At 41.5% G+C, this 25,216-nt stretch overlaps 1 protein-coding gene across 1 annotated transcript in view; it reads left to right on the forward strand.

Annotated features, from left to right (window-relative positions):
- Positions 1-17,747: 17,747 nt before the first annotated feature.
- Positions 17,748-25,216, forward strand: part of SMURF2 (SMAD specific E3 ubiquitin protein ligase 2) — a 75,909-nt gene continuing 68,440 nt past the window's right edge. Inside the window, exon 1 of the mRNA XM_058171288.1 lies at positions 17,748-18,397. Within this exon, the coding sequence (XP_058027271.1) occupies positions 18,346-18,397 (52 nt within the window). The 5' untranslated portion in view covers positions 17,748-18,345. The remainder of the gene's footprint in view (positions 18,398-25,216) is intronic.

A 25,216-nucleotide genomic window follows, 5' to 3' on the forward strand; every position in this document is an offset into this window, starting at 1 on the left:
GGAACACTGGGGCTATCAGAAATCCTTGAAAAATCTCCAAAGTGCGTTATCCCAGCCTCTGAAAAATTTCCTCTTGAGCCACTCTGTGAAACAGATGTGGAAATTGCTTTTTTTCATCAGCAGGCAGATGGATAGATGTTCGGTTCCAGAGGAATCTTCCTCTTAGCGCTCCAGGAATAAGAAGTTCTTATTTATTTTCCCAGCCCCCAGCCCAGACAGAAACAATTCTCGGACATTTTTCTTTTCTGAATCGGTTCTCTAGGAATGGGGAGGGACTTTGAATCACCTCCGCATACCGTTTCATTTCCTCTGACGGCTGGAAAAAGAGCATTGTTTCACCAGTCTGACTTAGCACTGGGGGAACGTTATGAAAACGACAGCTCGCTTTGAGAAACGCTCTGCAGAAATTGCAAGGGTCTTTGAAGAGGATTTGGCAGAATATGTCTTTCCCATGTTGAGAGCTGCATTCTGCATCCCTGGCATTGCCAGCCTAAACAGCTTTCAGACTGTGGACTCACACTTTGGTGATTGCCAGGGACGACAGCTGGAACCACTGGTCTGCCTTGCTGTAAGGCACCTTCTAAAAACAGCATTTGATTGGGCTTGGACTTTGCCCCAGATTTGTTCAATACACTTCCGTTAGCCAAGTCTGTACAAGGCGCTGGGTTGTAAAAGTATGATTTACAATTGGATTCACGCAGTGGTGAAATCCAAATTTTTTTATTATAGGTTCTGTGGGCATGGCTTGGTGGGCATGGCAGAGGAAGGATACTGCAAAATTTCCATTCCCTCCCCACTCTGGGGCCAGCCAGAGGTGGTATTTGCTAGTTCTCCGAACTACTCAAAATTTCCACTGCCGGTTCTTCGAACTGCTCAAAATTTATGCTACCCGTTCCCCAGAACCTGTTGGAACCTGCTGGATTTCACCTGTGGATTCACGCGACATGCTAAGCCCAAACCGAATTATTTGGGTGAGCCCTGCCTTTGTGCTCAGGGTTACTAGAAAATTGCTTGACATATTGCTTGACATAGTGTAAGCTGCCCTGAGTCTTCGGAGAAGGGCGGGATATAAATGCAAATTTAAAAAAAACAAAAAAAAACACATTGGAATAAATACAATCCCAGTTATGCCCCAAAACACATTTATGACACTTGGCACAAGAAGCATTTTATAGATGAGAAATCATAGGCAAAGATAAATACTTTGTATATTGTGAGATGCTAGAATTTTATCAAGGGGACTATCAAATAGCATCCGGACAACAACTTGTGACAGAAGAATATTAATGTTTTTTTATTTATAGTTTTATGAATAAGCCTCCTAGTCCCCAGATATATCTTCAACTAGTGGCATATCCTGGCTGGGCCTGGAAATGACATGGATTCTTTCTCCCATTGGTCACCCTCCCTCCTATGCCATAATGGGTTCTCTTGTATGATTAATCTTTGTTTAGCCAGTCTGCATTCCAATCAATACCATTCTTTTCAAGAGACATCTCCTCCATCCAATTGCTTCTCACAGAACTCATTCTTCTGCAATCCAATTTCATATAAAAATGTTTGTATCCAGGAACGGATGCAAAAGATGTCGGTATGCACAAGGTAGCTTGTGCTATCCAAATCCAGGTAGCTAGCAATGTTAAGTGTAGCCTTTTGTATCTTGTTACAAGAAAGCCCTAATGAATTATATTGGAGACCCTCCCAGGGAAGGCCTGCAGTTGTAATCTGTTCCTATCGTTGTTCTCATATATTTTAAAATGAGTAGGAAATTTACAGGTTTGTAAATTTGCGTAAATAATGCACAAATTTCATATAGTTTGGAATCCATTTCCAAGTGCATAATGAATGGGATGGAATAGTCTTGATTCTGCTCCACATTTAAGGAGATCTGAATAAAACATCTCTGAGAATCCTCTCCTTTGTCAGTAGGGCTAAAATATCCAGGCTAGAAACATCGACATAACCACTAGACAGTAGACACTAGACTTGCTGCTGCTACCTAAAAATTATCTGGATTTTTTAAACTCATAGATTCTGGTGTCTATGGATGATTCTCAATCATCTAGGTTCTGGTTGTTCCAAAGGTGCTTTTCCAAAAGGCAACTGGACTGAAGAAGCTTCTTGGATGAGAAATGAAACGTTGTCAAGGAAAAAAACCAAGAACGTCCAGTTATCTTTTGGAAAAACACCTTTGGGACTTAGATTCTGGTGGACTTTAATTGCCCCAAAATTTGAGATTATGCTATATCAGGGATTCTATTGAATAGTGAAAGTGACTCAGTCCACTCAGAAGTCTAGAATGAACCCAAGGAAGGATATAATATCATAGCTGAATGTTTTCCCCCTTTCGGTTTATAAATTATGCCAAGATAGTTCTTGTAATTGGGTGCCTGTCACCTTGTTTCACATATTGCTTTAACTCATGGCATGTTTTGATTTTATTTAGCGTGCAGTGTGAATTTGTAAACAATATTTGGTTCACTATAGTGTGAGTCCAGCAAGTGATAGTTTAATAAACCATGGCTAAACATGGGAAAGTGGAGTAACAATATATTATAAAGAAGAAAGTTTGCATGTATTCACATAAAGTGATTAATTCTGCCAAGAATTAAAGACAGGCAATCTTTTGGCTGTATCAATTTAGCACAAGATTGCAACAAAATGGCAGGGAGCCATTTTCAGTTTGAACGATATCCAAATAATTGGGTAAAAGCAGCCTCAAATTTCTCCATTAATATAACCCGGAATAATAATAATAATAATAATAATAATAATAATAATAATAATAATAATAATAATAATAATAATAATAATATTTTAATTTGTATACCGCCCTTCTCCCGAAGGACTCAGGGCGGTTTACAGCCAGAATAAAAATACAGCAATACATACAATATTAAAAACAAACATTAAAAAACTTATTAAATTTGGCCTAATATTAAAATACAAGTAACACTAAAAGTTAATATAAAATTAAAACCCCATAAAATCAGCTAAAAATTGAAATTAAAATTCAAGACAGTCCAAACCATTTATAATCCAAACCATTTATAATTTTTCCTTTGCTAGCTGACCTCTGATAACAGTTGGCATTGCAAATGCAAATACTAAACATTTCAGGATATTGAATGACTCAGAGGGTGTTTTTGCATCATTTCTTTAAAAAACATGGCTTTAATGCTCAGAAAGCTAATTTACAGTTTTAAATATAGAATTAAGATCTTAATGTAGAATTAAGATCTAGACATATGGGAAAAATCCTTTCAGGGTCAAATTCACTGGTCACATTATTCACAATCATTATTATCTCAAGAGGCTGCTAAGCTAGGCACAGGAACTGACGAGGAGAAGAACATTTTGATTTCTTGTTAGAAAAATTGGCATTTTTGTAGCATTATGTCATCGCATCTAAAATATTTATGCAAAGCAAATATTACAATAACTATTTTTCATGGAGTTACATATATTTAGATTTCATCAGCATCCATATTTCTGTACTTGGTGCATATAAAATCAGAGCTATGGTAATGTGATGACATAATTCCCCCAAATATAAACTAATCCTCCCTCCAAATGTAACACATTTAGAAGCATTCTTTACCCACTGCTCTTGTTGTATTGCTGACAATGCTAGCAAGTTAGTCCATTCTGAGACAGTGGTAGAATAAATAAGTATATTATATATACAGACATATATAATGCTTCAATTATTTGTTTATTTTTTTTATAAAATGTATTGGCAGCCCATCTTACCTCAGGGTAACTCCAGGCAACTTGCAGTTATAAAAGACAAAAATTATTTAAGACAAAAGACACAAATTAGTTAATATAAAAAGCCAAACACTGCGGCCTAATTAAAAGATGGGGAGGCAGGAGCAGGATTCGGTGGTGGTGGGGAGCTGGGATCTATTTTTAATTTATAACCATCTCCATTGTGATAGTCCCCCATTGTGGCCCCAAGCTAACCCATTACCTGGTTAAATGTTGCCCTCTCATAACACTATGAGCAAATGTTAATCTCACATTTTCTAGGATTCTAAAAAAAACATTTAAAGTCACTTGGCTGGGGGGGAGGGAAAGGCTATTAATGGATGGGTTATCCTCCAATCCACTATTACTGTTACTGCATCCTCATAATGACCAAATAGTTTGTAACATGTATTTAGTCACTGGAAGACTCTCATGCATTCACATGTATCTGGGCTGCTGTAGTGATAATTCTATCATAGCCATATAATCATCTTTTCTTGAATCAACATGGATCTTTACAGAGGTGAGTTTCAGCAGGTTCTGACCAGTTCTGGAGAACCTGTGGCAGAAATTTTGAGTAGTTCGGAGAACCGGTAGTAAAAATTCTGACTGGCCCCACCCACATCTCCACGCCTCCTGAGTCCAAGCTGATCGGGAGGGAATGGGGATTTTGCAGTAACCTTCCCCTGCCATACCCACCATGCCATGCCCACCAAGCCATGCCACGCCCACCAAGCCACACCCTCAGAATTGGTAGTAAAAAAAATTGAAACCCACCACTGGATCTTTATTAATTTCTGGTTAAAACCTATAGTTGCAAATAAATGTTTTAATTACAAAATTCTGATTTTTTTTTTGCTTTTTGCTGTTTGTCAAGGGGAAGAATTTTAGCTTTTGAAGTATTAAGACATATCTTAAACAGATGGCAGAATTGAAAGAGATGCAAGTAAACATTCCAAACTAAGGAGCAGCATATTTATACATCACCTAACATTACTAACACAACCAAGGATGAACTCAGAGTGTGACTAACTCTTGGAAAAATCTGATTTATACAACTGCAGCTTTTAACAAGGTGGCCACCGGGGCTCAGTCATTTCCATTCACTGATGTATCATTTCCCTTAATTGCATCCTGCTTCAAAGGCTGTGTCTGTTATCTCATGTCCTGTCCTCTCTTTTGATAGGCAAGGATTTGTCTTTTACCTAACTTTATTTTCTAGCTCAGGGGTCTCCAACCTTGGTCCCTTTAAGACTTGTGGACTTCAACTCCCAGAGTCCTTCAGCTAGCAAAGCTGGCTGAGGAACTCTGGGAGTTGAAGTCCACAAGTCTTAAAGGGACCAAAGTTGGAGACCCCTGTTCTAGCTCAAGCATGGCACTCAAAATGTCACAGAACCAGCTTCCGTAAGCTTCAGCAAGCATGGCCTGTCATTAGGTATAGTGAGAAATGCAACCCAACATTCTGGAGCACGGTGTCCCAATCCAGACACTGCCCCCCCAGATGTTTTGTATAATGTTGCATTACTACCTAGCTTAATTTTAAAAAGACAGTGATTTGGGGTTTTTTTGCAATGAATTCTGAAATGGTGTTTTGATAGAAATCTTTCTTGGTGATCTTCAATTTGTCAAATATATGTTTGGGATTCTGGGAATTAAATTAAAAAAGAAAATTATAGTAACAAATTCATTAACCTCATGGTTTATTCTCAACTATACTTCAAAATGTTGTTTAGACCCAGAGGCCAGTAGAGTGTGCATCAGCCTCTCATATTGGAACAAATAGGAAATGTCTCGATAGGCCAGGATAAAACAAATATTTAAAACCTGCTTAAATCCTTGTCCAGGTTCTTGAAGGTAGCTTATCTATCAACAGCTTTAAGACTTTTACTTACTGATAGAAGCAAAAGTATACCCAAGGAGCAAACTCCAGTAGCCTCTTCTATTTACTTCAGAATCCTATATTATAGAAATTATGTAGAAATACATATCATTTTGAAAAACATTTTAAGCATAACATTTTGTCTGTGATTGATAGTTGTGCAATAAGTGCATTTCCAAAGATAAAACACTTCCCTTTTGGGAAATCCAAGAACCAAAAGCTTACAATATTATTATTATTATTTTGATACTGATTTTCAGTATTATTATTTTGTTTATTGTTCCTTTCAATATGTATGAAAAAGGGTGAAATTTACAACTTCTAAGTGGGGCATCTTTTAATTTCCTGCTTCCAGTTATGTTTTATGTCCCGGAAGAGCATTGGTACTTCTGGTCAGATCCTACAGGATTTTTCCATATTCCTTCCTTCATACATTCTGTTCCATCATCCAGCTGTATAGGTTCCATCATGAGGCTTCTGACAGCTGGAGCATGAATTGAAGAAACTCCTTTATGTCAGAAATGATGTCATCCAAAATGTTGAGCTGCTGGGTGATGCAAGGCATCTTGTGCCTTGGGCTTGTGCTTTTTACCTCATCCTGAAAAGATTTGTGACTTGGAGATACAGCTTCAACCTTGAGTGAAACAGAGATCACGGGACAGAAATTAATTTTAATACTTGAATAATCTCTTCATAAACGGCACTCCATAGAATATAACACAATCTTAAGAAAAACCACCCTCATTCATTTTCTGCCACTTGGATAGCAAAATGTTTTTTTATCCATGATGTATTTAAGGATTGACATTTCAGGCAAAGGGTCAAATAATAACAGGGTGGAGTAGGAATGATTAGCAGCACAGACAGAAAACACCCAAAGTTACCAATCACAAAATTCTTGTTGCATTCCTTTGTAGACAGAGAAATTGTAATCTTGTGGAACTGCCAGATGTTTTATCTCACTTAAACCAGTGGTGACAAACACCCGTTGATGGCAACAAAAGGCCTGTTAAAATGGGCTGGATTAGTATCAAGCTTGCTCTCTTCATTTTTTGTTCATGATAACAGCTAATATAATATTCTGGCTCTGCTGCTCACAGCATAAAATAAACTGGAGGATGCACTTAATGGCTTTGGCCTCTTAAGAATGGCAGGAGGTGTGATGTGAGACATTGTGTGTGACCTCATTGGGCAAGGCAATGATTGGGTTTATTTTTTAAAGTTTAAAAAGGTGAAATTTGAAATTTTTGCAGGTCTGAGTTCTGCACTCCTTTTGCACTTTCAAACCTTTACCTCCCAAAACACGAACATATTAAAATGATCTAAAAGCCACTGGACTCATCCAAGTCAAAAACAAGCAAATCATACTTCAGTTTACTGAGTTATACAAATTCCTTCTCATTAGGGGCAGTCAATTGTTGACTGTGATAATAGGAACTACATTTAATTAATAGAATAGAATAGAATAGAATTCTTTATTGGCCAAGTGTGATTGGACACACAAGGAATTTGTCTTTGGTGCATATGCTCTCAGTGTACATAAAAAGACAAGATACACTTGTCAAGAATCAGAAGGCACAATACCCAGTGACAGTCATACAGTACAATAAGCAATCAAATCATACTAGGAAACAATCAATATCAATATTAATTGCAAGGATACAAGCAACAAAGTTAGTCATGTAGTCACAAATGGGAGAAGAGGGGCAACAGGAACTATAAGAAGACCTTCCTTAAATTAAAGAACTATTCGGCCAGAGAAGGTTGAGGCTTTCAATGTGTTTCATCTTTTGTTAGTTTATTTCTGGTCCTAGGCTGGTTTATTATTCAAAGCTAGGTCTTTTCCTAAAGAACTATTTTTCTATTTTTTATTTCTGACTTCAAATTGGTGTTGACTCCTGGTGACTGCTTGGACAAATCCCTGTAGCTTATTTGGCAAGAATTCAGAAGTGGTTTGCCATTGCCTGGTTCCTAGGGCTAAGTGAGAGTGCGACTGGCCCAAGGTCACTCATCTGGCTTTGTGTCCATGGCAGAACTAGAACTCACAGTCTCCCAGTTTCTAGCCTGCTGCCTTAACCACTAAATCAAACTGGCTCTTATTTTTTCTATGGCTGTACTGAATCCATATCCACAGATGTTCAGAGTTGCTGTAGAATTAGGGTTGGGTGCTAGGGAAGGATTGAATAGATTCTTAGGAAGCTAGAAAAGATCTCCCTGGAATAAAATCATTTTTTTTTCTCAAGTGGAAGTTTCTCAGCACTTTTTAAACATGGGACTGAATATTTCTACAGAAATTTATCTTCTTCCTGAGAAGAAGCCTCTTAGGTGGGTTCATGAATACACTTAAGCTGGGTTCTGAACACCAACCAGCCCAGCCCATTTTAACCTTGCATGGTCATCAGCTTAACTGGTGATTATCTTGTGACATAGTAACAATATGGAGATGATATGATTAAGACATCCTGCTTCCAGGAAATTAATCTTTGTGTAATCAACAATGCACAAGGCATGATAGCTCAGTCAGCATATTCAACATACACCTTCTAAATATTCACAGCTGCTGGAAAGGATGCTGGGAATAAATTTTCCTTCCTTCCTTCCTTAGCAGAGGGAACATATTCCCTTTTCCTGGGAGGTGGAGAAGGAGAACTGAAATTAGACTAATGTCATCAGGACTGGCATAAATATGGACAGTTACAGGAAGCTTATTCTGCTCACCTGCCCTTGCCCATTTTTCACTTCCATGTGGTCATGGGATACAAGTGCACACATGAGTGTGAGGAAAATTAAAATAGCAACAGGTCTAGAAAGGCATCATTTATACAAAGCCTATATAAGCTTTGGTTTCAAATTTAGTTAATTGGGAAGGCAAACTTGGGTCTGTTTTGGTCTAAAACTGTCCAGATTCCTTCCCCCTCCCTTACTTGCACAATTCATTTCTTTCCTCTTCATTGATCCAGTTAAGTGCATTGTGTAAATTCAGAATTGGATTGAGTAAACAACTGTTAACCATAAGTGAGGATATTCTTTCAAAGCCTCCAAGTTAAAGACAAGCTGGATCTTGATACTAGTGTTGAAAAGGAATGCTGGATAGACAGTCCTTTGGTCTGATTCAACCAGACTATTGAATGTTTTTAAATAATGTAATCTTATATATGTCTACTCAAGGCTCAGAAGGAAGTCTTACTTAATTCAACTGGACTTAATCCCAGATAATTGTGTATAAAATTACAGCCAGTCTTAGTGTACTTGAATCCTTAATCATTCCAGAAGGCATTACTGAAAGTGTAATCGCCTGTCAAAACTTCCACACTTCTGACAAAACATATTTGTTTTAAAGTAGTTATTAGGAAATGAAGCTAGCTTATAGAAGAGATGATATGCAATTATTTGAAGTCATATTTAAATATTGTAAGTAAAGGACAATTGCTTTTATAATATAGAAGAGATAGACCAGGGCTGTCAAACTTGTGGCCCGTGGGCCGGATGCATCACACGCTGGTCATGCCCATGCCCCGTTTAGCAAAGGGGGGAAAAAAGTTGTGATACATCACGTGATGCTTCTGTGACGATGTTTGACACCTCTGAAGTAGACAATAAATTACTTCAGTTGCTTTCCAAAAACCTAAAGGATTTATTGAACTATTTCCTGTCAATATGACTCGGCTCTGCGCATGCGCGAGAATGGCAGCTGTTTAGAGGAGCCCGAATCGGCGACGGCGGCTTTTCCCTAAATGGTGGCTCCGGGCTGACTTACCAGGTTCCTCCGGTCCCTCAGCGTGCTGTACGATCTTCTCGGCTGCCGCTGGAGAGGTTTCTGAATCCTCTCGGTTATGCGACAGCCGAGAACGGGCCGAGGGACGGAGCGGCGGTCCGGAAGAGGGCGGCCATTTTTGGGGGTGTGAGGACGCGAGGGAGGCGAGGGAGGCCTGCTGTTTGTTGCGGGCTCCGGCCTCGACTTTGGCCCTGTCTCAGCGGCGATCTTGGCCAGGCTCCAGCGGCGTGAGATCTTCGGCGGTCCTGGCCTGGCTCCAGTGGCTTCGCAGCGTGGATTCGGCCTGGTTCCAGCTGGCTTGAATCCTGGCCCGCTTTTTCGCCTGTTGGTAGGCCCGCCAGTTCCATCGGCGCTTGGCTGCGCCTGGCGAGGCCTTGTGGGCTGCGAGACGCCTGTCCAGCGGCGTCCTGTATTTGGCAGCCCCATCGGTGATGGGCGTGGTGAGGCCGCGATGGGAGAGGAGGCCGGAGCCGAGGCTGAGGTCTGTCTCCTCTTCTGGCATGTTACATCGTATTTTACATCGTGTGTCATCTATTGGCCTTTTGTGGCATGGCTTGTTTCCATCTTACCTTCCACCCCCCCCCTACACCGGACTTTTGGTCACCTAAACTGGGTGGTCATGCACGTTCATCCGCGGGTATTGGATTGGACTGGACTGGATTGGACTAGATTGGACTGGTCTATGGACTTTGACAGACCGATAGTCATTTCTACTTGATTAAGAGCTATTGTAGAATCGTTTTCCATAGGTTCACTATGGAGACTGCCGGCCTGTCTGTTCCTGCTTTGTCATCGTTATCTGGTTCCGGCTCCATCTGTCCTTCTTGCCAACTGGACATCCGCTGGAAGATCCACCGTTTTTACCATCTGGGACTTTACCATCTTAGCATCCTTCGCCGATTCGCACTTTTCTATGCGCTACACTGTACACGAACTCTTGCGCCTGCGAGGTGCCCCCGCCTCGCAGGAATGGCCCGCGTCGCTACCAAGGGCCGGCCTCAATGACGGGTCTTGGGACCCACAGAGGTGGCATGCGAAAAGAAAGAGCCTTTGGGGTTTTTTAGACAGGGTATTTTTAAGGGGTGGGAGGGTCAGGGCGGGTGATGGGGGTAGCCCGTCGGGAGGGAAACCAGTCCCAGTGCATGCTCGCGGCGACTATCTAATGGGTTCGGAGGTTATGGGGGGGGAGTGTGTTCCTTTGTGTGAGGGTGAGTCCATCTGTACGGTAAGTGGGAGGGGCAGATATGGCGGAAGGGGGGGATCGCATCGGTTTAGGGGGTCACGCGTTCGATGCACGCAGGCGATCGCGTGCCCCGATCCCTCTGACTTCTCCCGTTCCCCGGATGGTCAAGACCCTCAGAGCCTGGGCCTTCGGCTCATGTTATGCAACGCACGGTCCGTGGCCAATAAGGCCCCCCTAATACATGATCTTATTCAGGGGGGCGCCGCGGATCTTATAGGCGTTACGGAGACCTGGTTGGGCACTGAAGGGGGCGTGCCCCTGGTCGAAATGTGCCCGCCGGGCTTCCGTGCATTTCATCAGCCGAGGGCCCAGGGTAGGGGTGGCGGGGTGGCGGTTGTTATTAAAGAGAGTCTAGAGCCGAGGGAGACCACTGTACCTCAGATTGCCGGGTGTGAATCCCTCTTTGTGAGATGGGGTCATAGGTGTCAGATGGGCTTGCTGGTCGCGTACCTGGCTCCTTGCTGCGTGACAGCTGCCCTGCCCGAGCTCCTGGAGGTGCTTGCTGGGGTGGCAGTGGAGACCCCCAGACTCTTAGTCATGGGGGACTTTAACTTGCCATCTGCCGGCTTGTCATCAACAGTGGCTCGGGAGTTCATGGCTTCCATGACGGCCTTGGACCTGACTCAAGTAGTGGATGGCCCCACTCACATCGGGGGAGGCACATTGGACCTGATTTTCATCTCTGGTCAGTGGTTGAAGGATCTGGACTTGAGAGATATAGTCACAGAACCTTTGTCATGGTCAGATCATTTTCTCCTTCGCCTAGACTTTCTGACCGCTACCCAACACCGCAGGGAGACGGAACCATTACGTTGGTACCGTCCCAGGCGCCTGATGGACCCGGAGAGGTTCCGGACGGAGCTTGGGCCATTTCCTGAGGGTCTGGCCCACGGCACGGCAGAGGAACTAGCCGCAGCCTGGGAACGGGCTGCGGCTGGGGCTTTAGACCGTGTCGTGCCTTTGCGGCCTCTGACCCGGCGTAGATCCCAACCGGCTCCTTGGTTCTCCGAGGAGCTGAGGGGGATGAAACGCCGGAGAAGACGCCTAGAGAGTTCTTGGAGGTCCAGCCGTTCAGAGGCTGATCGGACACTAGTTAGATCCTATACCAGGACCTACCTAGTGGCACTGAGGGAAGCGAGGCGTTGCTACGCCTCCTCCCTCATTGCATCGGCAGATAACCGCCCAGCTGCCCTGTTTCGGGTGACCCGCTCCCTCCTTCACCAGGGGGAGCAGGATGACCCGTTGCGGGGACGTGCTGAGGAGTTTAACGGTTATCTATACGATAAAATCGTTCAGCTTAGGGACGGCCTGGACCAAAATTGTGGCGATCCAGACGGGGTATCTGAGGCGGTCTTGGTGATGTTTTCTGGGATGAGTTTGACCCTGTGGCTCCCGAGGACATGGACAGGTTGCTGGGTAGATTGAATGCCACCACGTGTTTACTGGACCCGTGCCCCTCCTGGCTGGTGCTGGCCACTCAGGAGGTGACACGAGGCTGGCTCCAGGGGATTACGAGCGCTTCCTTGTTGGAGGGAGTCTTTCCGGCCGCCTTGAAAGAGGCGGTGGTGAGGCCCCTCCTCAAGAAGCCTTCCTGACCCGGCTGTTTTAGGTAATTATCGTCCGGTCTCCAACCTTCGCTTCGCGGCGAAGGTTGTAGAGAGTATGGTGGCATATCAGTTCCCCCTGCACCTGGAGGAAACTGTCTATCTGGACCCGTTCCAGTCCGGCTTCCGGCCCGGTTACAGCACTGAGACGGCTTTGGTCGCGTTGGTGGATGATCTCTGGAGGGCCAGGGATAGGGGTTGTTCCTCTGCCCTGGTCCTATTAGACCTCTCAGCGGCTTTTGATACCATCGACCATGGTATCCTGCTGCGCCGGTTGGAGGGATTGGGAGTGGGAGGCACCGTTTATCGGTGGTTCTCCTCCTATCTCTCCGACCGGTTGCAGACGGTGTTGACGGGGGGGCAGAGGTCGACCCCGCGGCGCCTCACTTGTGGGGTGCCGCAGGGGTCGATTCTCTCGCCCCTTCTGTTCAACATCTATATGAAGCCGCTGGGTGAGATCATCAGTGGCTTCGGTGTGAGGTACCAGCTGTACGCTGATGACACCCAGCTGTACTTTTCCACACCGGGCCACCCCAATGAAGCTACCGAAGTGCTGTCCCGGTGTTTGGAAGCCGTACGGGTCTGGATGGGGAGAAACAGGCTCAAGCTCAATCCCTCCAAGACGGAGTGGCTGTGGATGCCGGCATCCCGGTACAGTCAGCTGAGTCCACGGCTGACTGTTGGGAGCGAGTCACTGGCCCCGATGGAGAGGGTGCGCAACTTGGGCGTTCTCCTGGATGAACGGCTGTCTTTTGAAGACCACCTGACGGCCGTCTCCAGGAGAGCTTTCCACCAGGTTCGCCTGGTGCGCCAGTTGCGCCCCTTTCTAGACCGGGATGCCTTGTGCACAGTCACTCACGCCCTCGTGACGTCTCGTCTGGATTACTGCAATGCTCTCTACATGGGGCCCCCCTTGAGGGGCATCCGGAGGCTCCAGTTAGTCCAGAATGCGGCTGCGCGGGTGATAGAGGGAGCCCCTCGTGGCTCCCGTGTGACACCTATCCTGCGCAGACTGCACTGGCTACCTGTGGCCTTCCGGGTGCGCTTCAAGGTTTTGGTGACAATCTTTAAAGCGCTCCATGGCATAGGGCCGGGTTACTTACGGGACCGCCTGCTGTTACCGAATACCTCTCACCGACCCGTCCGCTCTCACAGAGAGGGACTCCTCAGGGTGCCGTCGGCTAGGCAGTGCCGTCTGGCGACACCCAGGGGAAGGGCCTTCTCTGTGGGGGCTCCCACCCTCTGGAACGAACTCCCTCCAGGACTTCGTCAACTTCCGGACCTCCGAACCTTTTGTCGCGAGCTCAAAACTTACTTATTTATCTGCGCTGGACTGGGTTAGTTTTTAAATTTATTGGTTTTATAGGGTTTTTTAGTATTTATATTGTTTTTATCAATCTGGCTATTGAATAAGTTTTTTATGTCTGATTTTAAATTGTATTTATATGTCTGTTTTTAATTGCCTGTGAACCGCCCTGAGTCCCTAGGGAGATAGGGCGGTATATAAATTTGAACAAATAAATAAATAAATAAATAAAATATCATTTAAAAGCCGTTTTAAAGCATCACATTGACCTAATATAGTTTTAAAAGAGTTTTCTGATGTTCTACTTTATTTGTTGGGAATTATTAAAATATAGAAAAACCGTTAAAAAAATCCGTGCTTGTAATTTAATCAGCCTTTTTCAATTTCTAGATCTAAGCTTATTTCATATTTTGAAGTTATTCCAGTTATTTCAATATCTCTAATTAAATATCCTGCACTTGGAGTGTTTTCCTTAATTCTGCAAACTGTGTGATGTATTTGAATTCTTTATAGAGCAAGGGTCTCCAACCTTGGCAACTTTTAAGCCTGGAGGACTTCAACTCCCAGAATTCCCCTGGGATTCTGGGAGTTGAAGTCCTCCAGGCTTAAAGTTGCCAAGGTTGGAGACCCCTGTTATAGAGATCTGCTTTACTGTTGAGCTGCTTTGAAGTCACATGGAGGGTATTTCACAATTACAAAGATTAAGGGAGCTGATCTGTGTGACACCTGTGATGTGAGACTCAGCCTTTTTTTAAAACTGCAAGTGTGTCAAAGGCATAGTGTGTAATGTGGACATAACAATTATATCATTTTAATAATACAAGAATAGTAAATACTATGATTTATAAGATCCAATCTGGGTCGGTCATTGGGACCAGTCTTCCGAGCTGCCAGACTAATGCTGGAGCCCATCCTCAGGGAACTTCTCTGAATACATTCTGGTATAGAAGTTCCCTGAGGATGGGCTCTAGCAAGTCCGAAAGTTCAAAAGATTAAACCTCTGGTCCCGATGACCAACCCAGATTGGATCCTGCGACATTATCCTGGGATACGTATATTTGCCTTCATTTGTGACTATGATTTATGTTACAAGAGTCATAGGCAATAGATTTGTGACTATTAAATTCTTAATTTCTTTTATTTATTAAATATTTATGCCACCCAACTCCCCTATAAGGTGATATTGTTATTTCTGTAATGTGTAAAGTAATTCAAGTTGGACAAGTGATGCAACTCTTTGATTTGTAATAATTAAAACAATTATCAATTTGAGACTCCAGATTTATTTGATGTAGCTACTTCAGGGATACGTAAGTATAACTTAATGGTATTTCAACATTTCATTCTGTCATTAATAAATCTCTGGTTTTCTCCATATACATATCCTCTTGAGATTATAATGTTACTCCTTGTACTTATAACAAAGATCTATTGAGGCTTGTTTTGTACTAAACCAGTTGCTCTGCAATGAGTTTCAACAGAATGACGCCTGAATAGGTGATTTAGTCATCAGCATCAATGATATAAATATTAAAATATTTGAGAGCACAAGTTGAGAAATTGTAAGAGTCACAAGTCATCTCATATAGTGTGAATAATAATAATTCCATCCAATAACTAATCTGCCAGACCTTTCAATGGAGTTATCCTATGTCAGGATAGATGGGTTTGCTTATTATTGCAACTTCAGGTATTTATCTACACGACTATATTATTAAAATTCAAGGTGCTTACTGCTTCTTGCAAAGTCACACTGGTAATTAAGGTAGGTAACAAACTGATTAAATATATAAATAAATCTCTCATTTAAGCTTATAGGTACAAATTCCAGAAATACAATCAGGTATATTAGAATCTTCTAGGTGATTAAATAACATCCTAAGCTTTTAGACATTCCAAAGAATTTAGGAAGGAGAAACATGAGGAAATTAGAGAAAAAAATAACTTCATAAACTTGGAAAATAAGCAAAAATAAATATCTCTCCTCTCAAACAATAAGGTTAAAATTAACTTGCAGACATGCGTGGCATCTTCACAGTTAAATACCAAAATTGTATCTGCATCTGATTTTAAAGTTTGTTTAAAAATCAGATGTACGTACAACTTTGCTATTTAACTGTGAAGATGCCACACGTCTGCAAGTTAATTTAGAAGGATATGTGGCTGCTTTGGTTAAGAAGTAATGGAGCTAGATAAACAGAAAGAAATCTGAACTGAACAACAGTAGGGATAATTTCCCCATCTAGCCTTTGGTTGGCCAATCTTTTGGCTTGTTGGGCTGAGTGAAGAGTAATTTCTTGAGCTGCATATAAACTATATAGTATAGTTAATATATATATATAAATAACAAACTTCCTTTTTTAAATAGTTTTTATTATTTTGTGGGCTGCATTACTAACTCTCCATGGCTGTATGCAGACTGCAGGCTATGGGCTGAAATGCCTGATCTAGCCTAATATATATTGCTTGTATGCTACTGGCTTTCCAAGGTTTTTTAGCAAGCCATCGTACAATCTTCCAGACATTCAAACAGCAAAAATGCCTTTGAACTTAACTCCTGATTACTATACAGTACATCCATACTGTTTTTTTGGAAATAGCACATTTGTCATTAGTCAATGTCATAGTCTCAGATCCTTTTAAACTTCCCTGTCTAACCTACAAGCCTAGTGGGCCCCTATCCAAGATTAACCAATCATTATTTCTAAATAGTTTTGAGCTAGTCAATAATGTTGTATCATCTACTGGGACTTCTCCAGATACTGAACTACAAATTCTTTCATCTTTTACCACTGACTATACTATCTTGGATTGTATTGAAGAAATATTGCCAATCCTTGTATTAAATTGTATTGTATTATTCTCCAAAGCACCTGAGGGTAGAACAAGAAGCAATGGGTGGAAACTAATCAAGGAGAGAAGCAACTTAGAACTAAGGAGAAATTTCCTGACAGTTAGAACAATTAATCAGTGGAACAACTTGCCTGCAGAAGTTGTAAATGCTCCAACACTGGAAATTTTTAAGAAAATGTTAGATAGCCATTTGTCTGAAATGATGTAGGGTTTCCCGCCTGGGCAGGGGGTTGGACCAGAAGACCTCCAAGGTCCCTTCCAACCCTGATATTATTAAATATTAAAATTATTATTAAATAAGTAATGTTTAATTCAAGCATTAAATATGGAATATACATTCATGACATGTACTCCAGATATTGCTTTTTTACTCTAAAGTTGCTGAATTATCATTTTGTTTTACTCATATTCTGCCAGCCCAAATAGTTATCAGGGGCCTAGATTCCCAAAACTCATCGAACTAAAAAAAGAGAACTAGATCTATTTGGGAATTGTGAACCCAAAGAACATTAGATGACCATCTGTTTATTACAGGTAGTCCTTGAATTAAAACTATTCATGACCGTTTGAAAGTTACAATGGCACTGGAAAAAAATGACTTATGACCATTTTTCACTTATGACTGTTGTAGGATCCCCATGGTCGTATGATCAAAATTCAGATGCTTAGCAGGTGGCCTGTATTTAATGACAGGGTTGCCGTGTTGACTTTCCAACAAGCAAAATCAAACAGGAAAGCCAGATTCACTTAACAAGTGTTACTAACTTAATACCTGCAGCGATTTACTTAATTGTGGCAAGAAAGACTATAAAAATGGAGCAAAAATTCACTTAGCAACTGTCTTGCTTAGCAAGGGAAATTTTGGTCTCAATTGTGGTCGTTAAGTAAAGGATTATCTGCATGTTAACAGGCTGACCCTCACCCAGAGCTCCAGATAAACAGCTTCCTCATCTTGTTTCACTTAGGAAAATGAGTGAAACTCCCAATCTTTTGGACCACCGATAGAAGTGATCCTAATTTCACTGATCAACTTGGGTAACTATAGCCACCAACTGTAAATATTGGAAGGCTTCGCGAATGACATCACATTGAAGACCGACGGAAATTTCCCCAGCCCCCCCCCAAAAAAAACAAAAAAAACCCACAAGTCTACACTCTCAACACCTCTCGGGTGCCATAAACAAAAGGGACCTGGGGGGGGGGGCTTGAGAGGGAAACCTTGAAAAAATAAGCCCGGATTCCGTGCAGTCTCCCATTGACCGAACCCCTGCAGCCCAGGGGTTTCAAAGGCCAACTGGCGTCACGCAGGTCCAGCAGCTTCGCGCCCGGGGGTGTGGGTGGGTGTGCTGGGCTCAGTCTTCCTCGGGGCTCCTGGGTCTGACGGAGGAGCCTCGCCCCACTTCTACGGCCAGGGAAAGCCTATGTGGGAATGCCCTGAGGGACTCCCTCTGCGCGTGAGGAAAACGAGGTTTTGCTCGTGGCAGCCTGGAGAGCGCTCTAAAGGACGGCGGCAACAGCGGCAGCAACAACCCTTCCTTTTGCAACAGCCAACACGGCCACCCGTTCTCCCGCCGAGTCAAAGCGGCTCTGTCGGCCGCTCTGCTTTGTCGCCCTGGCCGGTTGAGCCTCGGGCAGGGGGCGGAAGGGAAGGCGGCTGCGTCTCCTCCTCCTCCTCCTGGCGCTGCCCCCCGCTCATGGCGACATTGGGCACATCCGGGCTTTTCTTCCTTCGGCGGCCGCCGCCGCCAACGTAGCTGCTGCTGCTTCTGCTGCTCTGAGCCGCGGCCGGCCCGACTCCATTAGCGGGTCCCGTCCCTCCCCGCCCCTGCCTGCCCGCCTTCCCTCCCTCTTTCCCTCCCTCTCTCTCCCCGCCGCGTCCCTGGCGGGGAGGGCCCGAGAACGGCTGCGCCGCATTCCCGGAGGATCCACGGTGTCATGTCCAACCAGGGCCCCCGGAGGAACGGGCCCGTCAAGCTGCGCCTGACAGGTGAGGGGGGCTCTGAGGGGCTGCCCGGCGCACACGTTGCTGGGCCCGCGGAGGGCACCAGGTCTGGGTGGGTGGGAAGGAGGCGACCAGGGGTGGGGGGTCGGGAAGGGCGACGCGGCTGAAGGAGCCCCTCCACCTGGGAGCGCGAGTTTAGTGGGGTGGGGGAAGAGAGGAAATGCGTGGGTCGTGCTGTGGGCGGCGTGGCGAGGAAAACGCGGCCCGGCTTTGTTTCAGTGAGGAGGGAAAGGGAGAGAGAGAGAGAGAGGGTCGCAGCCGGGGAGGGAAGCGTTCTCGGGGGTGGCGGGGCGGTGGTCGGCGCCGGGCGGCGAGGGCGTGGGAGGAGAGGGCCCGGTGCAAGGAAGGGAAAGGGGAGCTTGGCGAGAAGAGAAGGGAAGAGAAGAGCTCCGTGCCCGGCTGGATCGAGTTTGCTGAGCTCAAGCGAACAAGCTGCTTGGGTGCCTTTGAGATTGAACCTGGGGGGGCTCCCGGATTCCCCCCCCCCCCGAAAGCATCCCAGGCCTTGGGAGAAAAGTAAACTCTTCACCCCCCACATTTCTGGGCAAAAAAAAAAAAAAGACGCGGCTGAGGGGCTGGGAAGGGAAGGGCGGCGGAAAGGTTGGTGTGGAACCGCGGAAAGAAAAGAAAAGTGAAATCCTAGAGACGGAATAGTAGACGCCGCAAGGACTTGCAGGGCTGGTTATTCGGAAAGGTGGAAAACAATCCCAGTTTGAATCTCTGGCGTGAGCGGGACGGATTCTGCTTTTCCGCGGTTTTAATTCTTCCTCTGATTCTACTATTTGCAGGGGATTAATTAAAGCCAGTAAACGGTTTATGCTGTATGAAATTAAATATTGCAACGCTTAGATGATTAAGCCCACTTGAAGGTTCAGTGTAAGTTCCAAAGTTTTTGAGCGTAAACTTGAATCGGTTTTCCGCCTCTTTGTACTCTTTGTTTTGATGTGCTCTGCTGCTCTCTTGAATCAACCACCATAGGGGAAGGTTGTGTAAGGTTACCTGGGTATATAGCTCCTTGCGATGTTGTATGGAATACAAGCATAATTAGGCTTTTCAGAATATTTGCAGTTTAGTAGATGAGTCCTGTAATTTAAACAAACCAACCAACCTTACCTTGTAATAAACTGCTGTTTACTTGTACTTTAAACAAGATACACTATGCATGCTTTTGTCGGAACTTGGTCTCAATCAATTCTGTGTAAGATTGTTACTTAAGAGGGACAGAAGCATATAAAAGAACATAAACAAACGATAATTTTATTTACATTTTGATATTGTAATAACCTTTTAAATGCCAATATATTTTTACATATATTGAAACGTTAAAATTTTAGGTTTTCATTTACAATATTGCATATGATTGCTGATATAATGTTTTATGTTCTAATAAATCTGCAACCCATATTTTACTCTGAAAGTTAATTCCGCTGTGTTCAGTAGAGTTTATGACAACAGCATAGAGAAGAATAGCCTCCAATGCAATATAATTCTATGTTAAAGTGTTTTACATTGTGCTATTGAGATTGTGTTGTTTAACAAATTATGAGTTTGCATATAAAAAGTTGGTAATCCTTATGTAGTAAAGGTTTTTCCAATAACTTCTTGAAATGTTTTGTAGTTCTGTGTTTGATATTACTAAACTATCTACTGCAGAACAAATCTATCTTTTAAGCTTTAAACCTTGATGAACCATTACCTTGATGAATGTATCTTTTCTTTTATGTACACTGAGAGCATATGCACCAAGACAAATTCCTTGTGTGTCCAATCACACTTGGCCAATAAAATTCTATTCTATTCTATTCTATTCTATTCTATTCTATTCTATTCTATTCTATTCTATTCTTAAAAACCTGCTGATGTGCAAAGAGGAAAATATTTTTAAGCAATTGTTTTTGACTTCTGTATTTCTATTTTAGTTTCTATTTTTTCTGTTACATACTAATATATATGACATTGTTCATGATAATACCCTAATTAAGAGATTAAAGGAAAATCATTTATTTAAAGAGCTCATTCAAAAGGCAAACACAGTAGTTAATTTAAGAGGTACACTTTTAAAACTCAATGTACTCCAGTAGATCCTAAGAACCTTGAGTAAATAATAGCAAGTATTGTAATTTGGTTAACAAAGCAATTTTGTAATATTCTTTGAAAACAATAAGAATTAGAATTGTCTATTGTTAGTAATCATATATCAACAAAATATTTAACACTGGAGAGGATACACCATTTGGCTAACTATCTAGTCTGCACATAATGTCTTTTTTCTATAGTCTCTAGGGAATCTTTAGTAAATGCTTTGGAACAATATTTAAAGAAAAAATGCTATAATCAAAATATTTATTTAGATGTAAGCAATATAGAACTTTGGGGCTTCTGAATAAAATATATACAGCTGTGGACTGTTGAGTTTTTAAGGTTTTGTAGAATGCCTCAGTTCTATGCCTCCTGCAGTTTGATTTCTCATCCTGATTAAAAATTTACTACCAATAATTTTTGATGCTAAAGTTATGCAGATTCTAAATATCTGAAACTACAAATTTAACTGAAACTATTTAAATAAGTATGTGCTATCAGTATGTTTATATGCTGTTTGCACTAAGAACCTGATTTCTTTGTACTATATCTATATCTATATCTATATCTATATCTATCTATCTATCTATCTATCTATCTATCTATCTATCTATCTATCTATTTATATTTATATATATATATATTTATATTTCATAAACTTTGGAACCTCTTCCAATTGTCTAGATTAATTATATAACAAACATGTAATACATATTTCAAATTTATTATCTCAGAGTGTGATGATACAGTCTGAAAAATAGTTTGGAAAAACTGGATTCAATTAGCTATTTTCAGGATGTAAACATTTAAGGTTCTAGTTAGAAACATTGTTCTGACTGACTTGATAAATTACAGGATAATGTTTGATGTGAGTCCAAGAATTGATTTGGACCTAATGCCCAACTACTCTGTTCATTTTGAGCAGCCAAATAAAATATTTAGCCTAGGCCTGATTTAGAAGAAAAGATTGATTCTTTGTGAGACTTTAAGAATGCTTGAGGAATGTTTGGCATACCTTTGCTGTAAGTGTTATATAGGTCTTTGTTCTATAATCATTACAAAGACCTAATTTTTTAGAATATCTTTTCATAGTTCTTTTCCATATTAATTTTGTACAGTTGTAAATTGAATCACTTGTGATAAGTTTTCTCAGTTATCAACAATATATGGATATATTATTTGTCAGATATCCTGTCTCAAACTGTTTCTGCTCACTCTACCAGAACCAATATGGTGGCCATGTTCTGGGTCCCTTCTATTAAGCAGCGCCATCTTGTGGGACTTAGGTGTTAAGCCTTCTCTGTTGCAGCACCTGTCCTGTGGAACAGCATCCTCCCAGAGATCCAGATGGCCCCTGACCCTCTTGGCCTTTTCTAACCCAGTAAACACCTGGGTGTTCTCTCAGCATTTCAGCCAGCTTGTTAGGTGACCTTGTTGGTTTACTTATGGGTTTTAAAAAAAACCTTTGTAAGACACAATGATCTTTTTGGATCGTTGACGTGTGATATATTAGTTTGTTATAGTTGTAATTTTTTTAATTAATTGAGAATTTTTTTTTTATTTTTTGTCACCTAGAGCCAAAGTTGTTAAATGGGTAGCCATATAAATTGTTTAAACAAACAAATACAGACACATATTAGGATAAAAATTAGTTTCTTCCTTCCACTTTTCTACCAGTGATAGTAGTATTAAAATAGGTCAGGGGTTACTAATGTCATTTGTCTCATATAAATTAAAGCTGGAAAAGAATTGGATTGTTTAAAGTATTGATTTTGGATTTCCTTCATTTCTTGTTTCTTAATAAGGGAAAAGGTCCAAATGCTTTTTTTTGTTTATTTTCAAACATAAGTTTGTTCTGCTTTCTGTACTGAGTTGCAGCTGAGAAATCATTTTTTAGGGATTACAGGTAATTGGTTTTTTGAGCCACTAATCAAAGTGCATTATGCACTACTTACATTCTCACCCCTTAACAGAGTCTCATTGAAAAGAAAAAAGGTAAAAGCAATAATTTTAAATAAAAATAGCTATAGAAAGTATCTATAATTGAATCATAGAATTTCATGAATGATGCAAATAACTACTTGATAAAAGCTTTATCTGCATTTTAAAAACATCTAGCAGTATAAAAAGGTAAAGGTTCCCCTCGCACATACATGCTAGTCGTTCCCGACTCTAGGGGGCAGTGCTCATCTCCGTTTCAAAGCCAAAGAGCCAGTGCTGTCCGATGACGTCTCCGTGGTCATGTGGCCGGCATGACTCAACGCCAAAGGCGCACGGAACACTGTTACCTTCCCACCAAAGGTAGTCCCTATTTTTTCTATTTGCATTTTTACATGCTTTCGAAACTGCTAGGTTGGCAGAAGCTGGGACAAGTAACGGGAGCTCACCCCGTTACACGGCGGCAGCACTAGGGATTCGAACTGCTGAGCTGCCGACCTTTCAGTCGACAAGCTCAACGTCCTAGCCCCTGAGCCACCGCATCCCAATTCTAGCAGTATACTAGATGGCTAAATTAAAAAAAAAATTCAGGAGGAAAACAGTACCAAACTATTTTTGCATAATTGCCAAGAAATCAAGATATAGGATTTGAGACTGACTCAATGGAGACTTTATTTTTAATGAATTTCAGATTGTTTTTCATTTATCAGTCATGAAAATTCCACAGAATGACACACCAAATAAACTTTAAGGAAGATACTTCACACACTGTTTGCATAATAATTTGAATGAAAGATTGTTCTATCAATCTAATGCTGTAGTTTAAATGTTTTGGATCAGAGTATGTATATTACTATTGAATTTATGGATTCACAAAGATGCTGAATCCTAATTATAATAAGGAAGTACCTATAATATTATAAAATTTAATAAATATAATACATTATATGAGCATAACTATTTTTTAGTCATTAAGTCATTAAGGTAATGATGAAGTATGGAAATTATATTCGTCTCCTCTTGTTTAAGGACATGTTTTTTGAGAAAAAAATCAAACAGAAGCTGGTAGCCACATTATAAGCACTTGTGAAGAGTTCTGGTTTTTATCTTGTATTGATACACATGAACTAACATGAACCAAATGACTGAGAAAGAATTTCTAGAATTATCTGGAAAATGAATTGGACATACACAAAAACAAAACAAGGTACTCAAAATTTAAAAATACATCACTGTCTCTTGGAAATTGCTCTCAAATTCTTCTTGGTTATGCTTCTTGAAAACAACTTGTGTTTTCAGTCTGTGACTAAATGATCTTATTTTAAGAAATAGAAGATTCTTAAATGATCTGAAGCAAGAGTTGAAAAAACTGCAAAAGATAGTAAAATGATCAAGGAGCTAGAAATAACCCTTATGAGGAAAACAGAATGAGTTTGATTGGGAAAGATACAAGTGTATTTAAATAATATATGGCAGGGAGAAAATGGTTAGAAAAATAACACTAGGACTGGAGATGGAGAGAAATTCAGAATAGATAGAAAGTACTTCAGATAAACCATTCCACCACCTGTCTCTGTGCTGTCATTGTACAAAGATAAGCAATAGCGATTCTGGAATGCTTTATTTCTTGGTAATTTTTTTAGAACAAATAAATAATTAAGATTCAACAGTGAATAAAAAAACATGAATTAAAAACATAGTAAAGAAGTAAAGAAAAATGATAAATCTGAGCATGATCAAGTTGGCATAAAGGTATAATGAGAGTTGCAGTGCTGCTTAAAATGTTTGTGAATCCTTTTGAATTTTCAGCATTTCTGCATAAACAACAGTGGTGTACATGGCAGAGTTGTAAAGAGAAAGCCACTACTCTCCAAAAAGAACATTGCCGCCTGTCTACAGTTTGTGTTAAGACCATATGGATGAGCCAGAAGGCTCTTGAAAGAATGTTCTGTGGATTGATGAGACCAAAATAGAACTTTCTGGCTTCAATAAAAAGCATTCTGTTTGACAAAAGCAAACACTGCATTCGAGCATAAGAACCTTGTCTCATCTGAAACGTGGTGGCAGTATTGTGATTTGGGCCTGGGTTGCTGCATCTGGACCAGGACAGTTTGCTGTCATTGATATAAATTCTGAACTGTATCTGCAAATTCTACCAGAAAGTATGCATTCGAACTGAAGCTCAAGAGAAAGTGGATCATGCAACAAGACAACGATGCAAAACACACAGGCCATATGACTTAAGAACTAAAGAATAGTTAAAGCAGAAGAAAGTTAATGGCTAAATCTCAATCATGTCCTTAATCCTATAGCGATGTTCTGAAAGACCTGAAGTGAGCAGTTCATGTGAGGAAGCTCAACAACTTTCTTGAGCTGAAACTGTTCTATAAGGAGGAATGGACTAAACTTCCTTCAAGCCAAATTGGCAAGACAATTCTACACTTATCAAAAATGTTTACTTGCAGTTATTGTTCCCAAGGGGAGGGGAGGGCACACCAGTTACTGAAAGCAAAGGTTCACATGCTTTTGCCATACACACACACACAAATATGTAGCCTTCGTGGTACAGTGGTTAGAATATACTTGTTCATTTATTTGTTGAGGAAAATTATTCAATAGCAATAGCACTTATATACAGCTTCATAGTGCTTTACAGCCTTCTCTAAGAGGTTTACAGAGTCAGCTTATTGCCCCGAACAATCTGGGTCCTCATTTTACAAAATACGAAAAATAAAAAATACGAAAAATAAATACTGACCTTGGAAGTATGGAAGGCTGAGTCAACCT

This window comes from Ahaetulla prasina, chromosome 2, assembly GCF_028640845.1.
Source record: "Ahaetulla prasina isolate Xishuangbanna chromosome 2, ASM2864084v1, whole genome shotgun sequence".
Lineage (NCBI taxonomy): Eukaryota > Metazoa > Chordata > Lepidosauria > Squamata > Colubridae > Ahaetulla > Ahaetulla prasina.